We start from the raw sequence: 11,365 nt of genomic DNA, 5'->3' as shown, positions 1-11,365 counted from the left end.
AAGAGCCTGGGCTGAGAATATAAAACCATTCTGAAGGGCAAGGATACATCTTATTATGATTCAAATGGTTTTAGGGTGAATACTTCCCTATTAACCTTTACTTAATGAAACTTATTGAATGGCCTTCTGCCAAATAAAGTTAAAGATCCATTCTGGATCCACATTCGTGGAGCGATAATTCTTCGGGAGAACATTATATCAGTCTCATGATGGGATGAGCTTGGCTCACATAAAGAAATTCTACCAGGTAGAAATCCTGCTTCAGGGCAATGGAAGGGAAAAAGGACCCAGGAGAATTTCACTCAAAAGATGTTAACTGAGCAGCTAGTAAGTATTGGGCAATTTATATAATTCATCTCCTCTAAGGGGTGTAATGATCTACAAGGTGATCATTATAAGAAGTTAATTTTCTTTTTTCGTTTGTTTGTTTTTTAACGCCGCACCTGCAGCATATAGAAGTTCCTAGGCTAGGGGATACCACAGCTCACGGCAACACTAGATCCCCAACCCACTGAGCCAGGCCACGGACCCAACCCACATCCTAATGGATACTAGTCAGATTCATTTCTGCTGCGCCACAATGGGAACTCCGAGTATTAACATCACTTTCCAGATCAGGAAGGTGAGGATTAGAGAGGTCAAAAGACTTCCCAAGTTCTCATAGTTGTAAGAGATGGAACTGGAATTCGAACTCTGAATATTACAATTTCAAAGTTTTATGAGTTTCCTCAATACTGACTTCTCCATCCTAAACACACTGCTAGGCTCTGGAGGATACACAGGTGAAGACGTGATCCTGTACTCAACTAGCATCTAATCTTTCCCTGGTAGGAATTGCACAGCGAAGGGCTCAGCTCTTTATAATTCAGATATGGATACAGATATGGATGATTTTCTTGACCCTGCTCAGAAGATGCGCTTAATTCCTTTCTGAATCCAGAGCACCTCTGTGTATATAAGGAACCGGCACTTAACGTAGATAGTTTTACATATGAAAGTTTAACCTATGCTTCTTGATCAGAATTATTCCTGCAAAGCTGCGTAAATATTATGTAATTCTTTCCTTTTCTTTGGAATCTTTTAATTAGGGCCAGGATTAGGGTAAAGTGAGAGGGGCATGTCTCCTTGGGTACAAAAACTAATTTTGAGGAGCAAACCAGTCTGCAATACTCCCCTCTGTGGTAAAAGGAATAAGGAAAGAGAAACTAGGTCTTTGGCAATGTTATATTCATTAATTCATAGTCATTAGTGCGTGTTAGTAATTAATATTTAATTAATACATTAGCCAAGCTTCACTGAGCTCCTGCTATATGTCAGGCCCCATGCCACCCTCAGGGTACTGGTAAGGAAGAGAGACTCTATCAGCTCCTGTGGGTTTATCATAAGGATAGTTGGGAAGCAGAGCTCCTTACCTGCATGGTCCTGCCCGGGGCTCTGGATGACTATGGAGAATGATGATTCTTGGGGTCTGATGCCAGCCCAGTGGACAAACCCCGTGCTTTGCTGATTTGCTACGACACTAAGGCATTTTATCAGTGAGGCGGAAGAGCCCGTATCTTGAGAAAAGGGATTTGGCAGCTGTGAGTAATTGGCAGTTGACGCTATCAAGGATGTCTAGTGACATTCAACCCGTGAAAGAAGTGCAAAAATTCCATTTAAGATAAAAACGCCTTCCGGTCCATTGCAGCAGATTGATGTATTGAGTGATCACTTAGCAGAGACATCCACTCACATGCCCTTTATGCTTGAAGAGAAAGTGAGAGGATGGCAGCAATCACCCCAATACATCAGAGGCAATTAGCCTGTTGGGAAAGACGATAAAATCCCACTGGAGGCGCCAGCCCGCTGATGAACTCATCCCATGAACATTCCCAGCTACACTGTGGAATTCTCAGATGAGATAAGAACAATGTCACAGGCAGGAAACATCCTGGAAAATAAGCATCTATCTGATGCCATGAAGTTTTAGATAGATCAGCTTAATCAAACAGAGATGCCAGTGAAAATGAATTTTTAAAAATTTAGTAGCCACACACACACACACATACACACACACACACACATACACACACACACACACACACAGATAGTGTATGTACTGGTTGGAACAAAACCTGAATCTAAAGTTTGTAATTGAAAAAGGGGGGGGGGAAACCCCTGTTTCAATACTATATAACTTTCCTTAATTAGGGTATAAAATGTTGGCCTTCCAAAACATTTTTCAGGAGAAAGGGTCTGATTCAATTCAGAAATACTCCTCTTTTGGGGGTAGGGGAGACTGGGGAAGGTAGGATTTTTGTTTTACTACATTACTGATGTTTTCATTTGGATTTTAGCTGTGCTCCCAAGCATCTGATCTTTGACAGAAATGACCAGAACATATAATGGGAGATTTCTCATTTGGCTTTTGTAATTTACATCAAGGCCGTTGGGGTCTCTAATTGCACATGATTTAGGATGATGAGCAAATAGTTTTGAGAATATGCATGCAGCTTATGGGGAAGTTAGAATGACAGGGGCTAAACCCCACAGAAGCTTGTAGGCACAGTCAGCATGAGAGATGAAATTGGTGGGGAAGTCCCCTCTGCAGAGCAGTGGAGGACTGCACTCTGCTGAGAAGAAGCTCTCCAAGCCAACTTACCCATTTTAACATGAGTTAATTTCTTCTTTCCTTTGTTTTCCTCTCCTCTTTTTTTTTTTTTTTTTGTTCCCCCTTTTCCCTGCCTCCCTAGGCCATGTCCATTTTTGATTCATTTGTTTTATTTCATTCTTTCTGTCTCCTAATCTCATTTTTAAAGTTGGTTTTTATAAAAGCATTCTTTGTATCTAGTGACCTTTGCAGAATTTCCAAAATCAATAACTTTTAGTTCAGTGGATTCATTCCTTCATCAACATTTGAGTTGATTCAGCACCTACAGTGAGCCAGAAGATTTGACGAGTTAAGTTCATAGCTTTCTGTGAGAGTACTTTTAGCCAACTTGGGCCAATCTCACACTCTAGGGTTTGTCTGGTAAGGGATGTGCTTCGAATGACTTCGGGACTAGTTTACCCAAGTGCCCCTTAGCCTAACCACATGGATTTACTGAATTGAGCACTCTTTATACTTAGCTCTTAAAAAGAGAAAAGAGGATTTCTCGTTGTGGCACAGCAGAAACGAATCTGACTAGTAACCATGAGGTTGCGGGTTCAATCCCTGGCCTGGTTCAGTGGGTTAAGGATCTGGCATTGCTATGAGCTGTGGTGTAGGCTGAAGACGATGCTCAGATCTGATGTTGCTGTGGCTGTGGTGTAAGCCAGCAGCTATAGCTCTGAATGGACCCCTAGCCTGAGAACCTCCATATGTTGCAGGTGCGGCCCTAAAAAAATAAAATTAAATTTAAAAAAATAAAAAGATAAAAGAGATCTTTTTTTTTTTTAAACTTAATTTTATTTTATTTTATTTTTTTTGTCTTTTTGCTATTTCTTTGGCCGCTCCTGCGGCATATGGAGGTTCCCAGGCTAGGGGTCTAATCGGAGCTGTGGCTGCCAGCCTACATCAGAGCCACAGCAACACAGGATCCGAGCCGCGTCTGCAACCTACACCACAGCTCACGGCAACACCGGATCGTTAACCCACTGAGCAAGGGCAGGGACCAAACCCGCAACCTCATGGTTCCTAGTCGGATTCGTTAACCACTGCGCCACGACGGGAACTCCAAGAGATCTTTTTAATGTGTTCATTGAACTAGAAAGAAAAGTTGCATTAGCCATTTACCCCCCTATTTTCCCATTACTGGTTTAGTGCTGGGCAACCTTGTCTGAACACCCCTCACCCGGTATTGGTATGGCCAATCATGGATGCTGTTCTGACAGTCCTCCTGGACCATGACCCAGTCATACTGATCATCCTTCCTCACCAGGGAGGGAAAAGGAGTCCAAAGAGTATGGTGAGGTTTTGGGAGAACATCTAGAAAATATGGTTAGAATGCTGCCTGCTAGAGTTCCTGTTGTGGCTCAGAGATAATGAACCCAATTAGTATCCATGAGGATGTGGCTTCAGTGGCCTTGCTCAGTGGGTTAAGGATCTGATGTTGACATGAGCTGTGGTGTAGGCTGCAGAGGTTGTTTGGATCCCGACTTGCTGTGGCTGTGGCTTAGGCCCATAGCTGCAGCTCTGATTCAACCCTAGCCTTGGAACTTCCATATGCCACACGTGCAGCCCTAAAAAGAAAAAAAAATGCCACCTGCAGCTGTGCCAGACTATGACCAGGCTCTAGAATGTCTGCAACACTGTCCATTAAAAGCAGGTTTACTCTGTTGAGAGTGACTGCTTCCAATGTCTCCCCTACTCCTACAGAACTTGCAGAGTGTCATAGGCTTGTGTCATTCCAAAAGAGAAGTTGAAGTTTGAACTCCCCCTACCTCAGAACAAGGCCTTATTCAGGAATGGGGTCATTGTAGATGTAATTGCTTAATGTGAAGTCAAGGAGCTTGGAGAGAATATACTGATGACAAGCTAAATAACCAGCAAGACCACCTGAGAGATGACACAAACTATTGACTGATGGTTTATTATAACATTACTTAAGTCTCAAGTACTGGTATGTACTGTAAGATTTTGAGTTGGGGGAAGGAGAGAGTGCTATGGCTAGGGTGGATGACAGGAAAGTAGGGTGTTGAAAGTGGTTAGGATTTGAATAAGGTAATGTGGACCCCAGGGGTACAAGACTCAGAGAAGAGGGCTGCTAATATCAACCTCCTCTCTGATTCTGTAGTATTTCATTAACACCTCTTTGATAGACTATATTACATAATGTTGTAATCAGTGGTTTGCCTGTCTGCCCCTCCATTGAGAGCTTTTTAAGAGTAGTAACATATTTTAAAATACATAGCATCTGTCACATAGATGCCATAAATGTTGAGTAAATTGATGAGTGAACAATTGGATGACTAAAGAAAGACAATGCATGATTTGACAGAGTAGATTTAGCAGGCATGATGGCAGGACACGCAAACTTAGCCTGGTGCCATGTTGAGGAAGACTTTGAATGTCAGGCTACAGGGATTAAATGAAAAGAGACTGGGCTGCCACTGTCTAGGATGAAGGTGACATTGGAGGGTTATTTTAGGAAAACTTATTTAGTAGTGATGTGCACATGTGAGGGATGAGCCTAGAAGAGGTAAACTTGTTAAGGGGATATTACAACAGTCCAGATCTAGGGTTCTCTAAGATGTGAGACACCACTTCATTTTTTAAAAAGATCCATGTGATGTGATGCAAATGATTGGGATTAAGCTCCCCATGAGTCAGCAGGAAAAGAGAAATGAAGATCAGTGTCATGTCCTTTCATTACAGAGCCCAAGGGTGAGTGTTGAGTGGCTGGCTGGCTTCCCAGGCTCCTGTGCAATCTTGTGTTTCCTCAGGATTCATTCCCCTCTGTAGAGAGCTTGGTGATGAGTGGTGATCAGATGGCGACTTTGCACGTGGCCATTTGTCATCACAGAGGGAAGTGGATCCTAAGTAGCAGAAATGAACTTTATCAGTTGTGGGAGAGCTGGCCTCTCCTCTGGTTCGGCAAGAATGGAAGTGTCACACACTGCACTCCTGCCCCTCCCCCCCTCAAGTGCCCTCCTTTGCCAGAGGCTCAGATCCTTGCTCACGTTAGATGGATGACTTGGCCCTACTTCCAGGCCTTCAGATGTGGGGGGATCAACTTTGGGGCAGAAAGCTGAAGCATTTTAAATATTTTCATGTGACGAGTTGATGTGATAAGCTATGTGCTCCCAATGATGGCTGCAGAATCCGACAGGGAGGTATTTTACCTTCAACCCAAGTCACTGCACACTCTGCTCAGCCACCAGTGAATAGACACCTGCCTCCCTTCTCTTAGCACAAGGGCCTTTGCTCTTAGGAAGGGAATAGGAACCTCTTTAATATCTTTCAAGTTGTTTGTAATAGGAGTATCAGCCTACATTTGCCATTGTGATTGTCTTTAGCCATGTGTTCTAGGATTGAAGAGATTTTGCCTGAAAACTTCCATGCTAGTAAAGGCAAAAGGAGATGAATACAAGCTCATTCATTAAGACTTTATCTTATATCCCAGCTTCTTTTACTATTGCCTCTCAAAACCAGTGGCTTATCTACAGTTTTGACCTCTGGAGATGATAACTTTCCCGCAGAATTTTATCAAGAAAGAATTCTTTAGTGTGTAAATGCATGTATCCACACCTAGAATCCACTATTAACATTTGCTGTACTTACTTTATCCTAAGTCTGTCCATCTGGTGGGATCAATTTTTAACAACCCCTGTCTTGATACAAAGAATACATTTTCAGTAATAATCATGAAATAAAATGAATGAAAATAATGCCTAGAAAAAAACACACTGAAAAGTTTCATTTAGCAGTGTGTGTATAATTATGCTCACAGAAATAAAATTAACAAAATAAATGTTGCATACAGAATATTATATGTAAAAATATTATACCTTGGCAGTTCACACTCCGTACACTTGTTTTAAATTTTAAATATAAATTAATTCTGAAGGGTCTCATGGAGTAACAGAAATGAAGTAATTGTGGTTCTGTTTCTTCATCTTTGTACTCATTGTACTGCTACTGCTTAATGTTGGGTCTTCTGTTTAAGTACAGGAATATGAAGCCGGTACTACAGAGCCTGTTGGAGATAAGGCTTGTGCCCCAGGTAAGCTCAAATAATTCTAAACTCTTAGAAACTTACTCTCAAAATGAGCATGTGTCATAGAGTCCTCTTTGAGACCAACTGAAAAATGGGAATTCTTCAAATTACCTTTTTTTTTTTTCTTTTTTGGCTGTGCCTGGGGCACATGGAAGTTCCAGGGCCAGGAATCAAACTCAGGCTTCTGCTATGACAACTCTGAATCCTTAACCTGCTGTACCACAAAGTAACTCCCAAAGTAACTTTCTTTTTTTTTTTTTTGTCTTTGTCTTTGTCTTTTTAGGGCCTCACCCACAGCATATGGAGTTTCCCAGGCTAGGGGTCTGATAGGAGCCACAGCTGCCAGCCTACGCCACAGCCACAGCAATGCCAGATCCGAGCCACGTTTGCAAACTACACCACAACCCATAGCAGTGCTGGATCCTTAACCCATTGAGCAAGGCCATGGATCGAACCTGCAACTTCATGTTTCCTAGTCGGATTTGCTTCTCCTGAGCCATGACGGGAACTCCTCAAATAAACTTCTATATAAATAACATTCCTTGTTTATTAAATTGTGAGTAATAAAAATGTGCTCATTTGAAGCTTGTGTAGATATTATTAAAACAAATCGTAACAACAGCAATTGTTTAGAACTTACACCAAAGATATTTTTCCAAGAGGAATATCATCACTGACCTTATTTAGAATTGCTGGAAAATGGAGATTTAAAAAAAAAAATTGGAGTTCTCAAAGAACTATTCTTAAAAGACTTAAGAATAGAACTTAGCCCAATTCCAAAGACAGTAAAGATATCTGGTGATTTACAGACTAAGAGGGCCAATGTTTAGAAAACTACTCAGAAGAAATGTAGGTGGATTTTGCTAAAGGCAGGCCAAGGATTTTTACATCAAGGGTAGGGAATGAGGAGCTTGCTCGTATATCAAGGATAATCAGGTATCAGAGGGAATTCTCACTAAGCTGACCACAGGATTCTTTCTACAATTGGGTAGGCCCCAAGAATGAGGCCTGATCATAAAGCGAGCTCAGAGGAGTCTGTCTAAAGTTTGACTATCAAGGGAAGGGTCTTTGTCAGTGACCACTGCTCAGGGCATACATTTTACTTATATTGGTGAAATGAGTAGTTCTAAAAATAAGGGTTATAATACAAAAAGGATGGGCAATTAAAGAGGACTTCGTTTGTAAATTTCCCAGTCTTATCGCTATAAAGCCTAAACCACAATTAGTCATTTCACCACTGTTGTCTACAAATAAATGTAGGAAGTGAATTTGTACAACATGGCACAATCTGTTTGTCAGTCTTTAATAGTATCTTCCACCCCTTCCAGTTTCTCACTTGCTTTCTAATGACTGGCCCCTGAATGGGATGCAGTTTGTGTCTGGATCAGCAAAGCAGTGTTTCCCCTTTAAAGGGTGATTAATCAGCTTTCCATCTGAGGCCTGGTGCCCAGAGGGAAGCACGGCAGTGTCTCAGGGACAAGAGGTACAATGTGTGAGTCTCTTTCTACTCTTGTCTGCTGAGAAAAATGCTGACAGTGCCCTCACCATTACTCTCTGCTACCTACCCTTGAACCTGATTCAAGTTGACATGGGGACAAAAGGGAGAGATGGGAACAGGGGATTTTCATTAGAAAGGGCCTGGGTTTACTGAGGACGGCAAGAAGAGGAGGAGAAAAAAGGGGAAAAAAAGGACCTTTTAGAGAGGGATTTTCAGAGAGTAGCTGGAAAGTTGAGAGCAGAACTGGAGAGTGAGGCTTCCAGATGGATGCCAGCAAGAACAATGGGGTGGGGGTGGGGTGGGGATTTCTCCCCCCCCTTTTTAAAAAAAATTATTATTGAGGTAAAATTGGTGTGAAACATAAATTTCAGAAGTACACCTGGGGTTAGTAGATGCAAACTATTGCCTTTGGAAAGGCTAAGCAATGAGATCCTGCTGTAATAGCACTGGGAATTATATCTAGTCACTTATGATGGAGCATGATGGAGGAAAATGTGAGAAAAAGAATATATATGTATGTGTGACTGAGTCACTGTGCTGTAGAGTGGAAAACTGACAGGACACTGTAAACCACCTATAGTGGAAAAAATTAAAATCATTAAATATAAAAAAATTTTTCAGAAGTACAGCATTATAAATTGAGATTTATATACACTACAAAGCGATCATCACCCTACCCCATGTCTAATCACCGTCCATCACCATACAATTGACCCTCTTCAAAATTTCCCTGTCCCATCCCCCAGCTAGTGTGGGGATTTCTAAGAAGCAATGCAAGGCTTATACATGAGATCTCTTAATAGTCTTTAATAGATACAAGCAAAAATTCAAATGACTTGTAAATATTTGAAGGTTGTTGGACTGTATATTTGTAAGGCAACCTTGCCTTGAGGCTGGGCTCTGAGAGGCCTGACTCACATTAGAGTAACATTAAGAAACCCTTAGTTTGGGTTTGCAAAGCTGACTGCTAGGTCCCTTTAACATTCACTATATAGCAAACAGGCAGCTTCAGTTTCTAAACTAGACCCGGTGGAAGTAAATTGATTCCTTTCCTCTGAAGGCTAGCTTGAATGTGGCGACCAGTACTTCTCAAGTGGGAATGTGAGGGGGTGAAAACTGGCTTTGAGGCATCTCTGGATGTTCACATGAAGAACACCTAAAAATGGACAAAGAAAACAGTGATGTTTCATCCAAACCTGCTGATGTGAATGTAAGTACAGGGTGAGAAGCCTTCTCTGTTACTCAAATGCCACTTATTGTTGACTCTGTTAGTAAAATGAGACTGAGCTACTTTATAAAAATGAAGGAAACAACAATGAAACACTTTACCTTTCTTTGATGCTTAATAGATTTTACAAATGTGAGCTTATTTTAAAGTGCTGTACTTGGCAATTGATTTGCAGCTGTTTTTTTTTCTAAAACTCCAAGGAAATTGTACTGATCTCAGCACAAATTCCATTTTAAAATTTAATCAGGGCTAACTGAGACTGCCTATAATGTGTTCCTGCACTTAAAGACCCAACCTTGGCCTTGTCAGGTCTACATGGGCTAGCATTTTCGTATGTTTCCCTTTTTTAATTCTTGGGGGGAATATTTGAAAGTTGCTTTGACACCATAGTCAACTCGTCCTACAATAGAATGTTTTTCTCTTTAGAAACACCATCCTCACTCCTGCAGGACTTCACATTCAATGAGGTCTGGTGTAGCTCAATTTCACTAGGAGGGATGCAAGCTACATTTCACTCCAGGGGTTGACAAGGGTGTTTGGCAAAAAGAATGAGGGAGCTATGAATAATTTAGAATGTACTTGGCCACATATTATCCCATTAATTGGTAGGATTCAGGACTGGAAGACATGCAGTTTTTAGGAAACAATGAGAGAGAGTAAGAGGGAACTCAGAGAAGAGCCCCAAAGAGAGATGGTTTCTTTGGAACTGGTGTTCCAGATTCTTGCCTTTAAAGGAATGTGTGTTTAAAAGTTATTTCGTCACTGAAGTTTAGTTACCCTGACATGTATAAATCTCTCCTTCGAGGAGGCTAAACTCTCACTTACATTATTAAAGAATTCACAGCATCAAATGACAGTAGAGGAGAAAAAAAAAAAAGAGGAGGGGAAATGGTTAAATAATGTATTTTCCCCCGTTGTACGTAATACTTTGCTCATCAACGCACTAAAATCAGTAATTTTTTTTTTTTCTTTCTTATCTTTTTTGCTATTTCTTTGGGCCGCTCCCACGGCATGTGGAGATTCCCAGGCTAGGGGTCGAATCGAAGCTGTAGCCGCTGGCCTAAACCACAGCCACAGCAACGCGTGACCCGAGCTGCGTCTGCAACCTACACCACAGTTCACGGCAACGCCGGATCGTTAACCCACTGAGCAAGGGCAGGGACCGAACCCGCAACCTCATGGTTCCTAGTCGGATTCGTTAACCACTGCGCCACGACGGGAACTCCAAATCAGTAATTTTTAAATCTAACATGAGTCCCCTATTTTACCCTTAACAAATTTTTTTTAAATTAAAGTATAGTTGATTTACAACATTGTACCAATTTTTGCTGTTCAGCAAAGCGACTCAGTAATACATAGATATACATTCTTTTTTGTATTCTTTTCCATCATGGTCTATCCCAGGAGATAAGATGTAGTTCCCAGTGCTATACAGTAGGACCTTGCTTATCCATTCTAAATGTAATAGTTTGCATCTACCAACCCCAAACTCCCAGTCCCCCCACCCCTACTTGCCAACCGTAATGGGGACTTCTGCATGCCACAGCTAGGCCAAAGCGACAGCAACAACTGAACCCACTTTCATGCTTTATTTTTAAATCATTCTTTCATTTGTGACTGAGAAAAGTCATGAATCAGTTCCGTGGCTGACTCTGAGGTGCATGCATGTGAAGCAATGATCCCTGTCCTACAGCGCAAACATAAACCAGAGCATCAACCTTACCTTCTCCCTCTTACTAACAGGTCATGAAGCATAATTAGGAAATAAACTCGTTTTTCTGAGGAACCCACTTCTATTCTTACTTTCGATCCTGCCTCAACCCAGAAGGCACTGAGTGTGGGAGAAAAACTATATAATACAACACACACATCCCCAGAGCTGTGAACACATGGATCAACCTACAAAGAATCTGAACTCTCTGACCTTCAGGTCCTCTTGTTTATACTCCTTAAAAGTTAGGT

At 41.5% G+C, this 11,365-nt stretch overlaps 1 protein-coding gene across 1 annotated transcript in view; it reads left to right on the top strand.

Moving 5' to 3' along the window:
* Positions 9,261–11,365, top strand: part of TMPRSS7 (transmembrane protease, serine 7) — a 39,270-nt gene continuing 37,165 nt past the window's right edge. Inside the window, exon 1 of the mRNA XM_013982462.2 lies at positions 9,261–9,385. Coding sequence (XP_013837916.1) covers positions 9,338–9,385 — 48 coding nt within the window. The 5' untranslated portion in view covers positions 9,261–9,337. The remainder of the gene's footprint in view (positions 9,386–11,365) is intronic.

The sequence above is a fragment of the Sus scrofa genome, chromosome 13, assembly GCF_000003025.6.
Source record: "Sus scrofa isolate TJ Tabasco breed Duroc chromosome 13, Sscrofa11.1, whole genome shotgun sequence".
In the NCBI taxonomy this organism is placed as follows: domain Eukaryota; kingdom Metazoa; phylum Chordata; class Mammalia; order Artiodactyla; family Suidae; genus Sus; species Sus scrofa.
The sequence above is the reverse complement of the archived record's forward strand: the minus strand, read 5'-3'. Positions and strand labels throughout refer to the sequence as shown.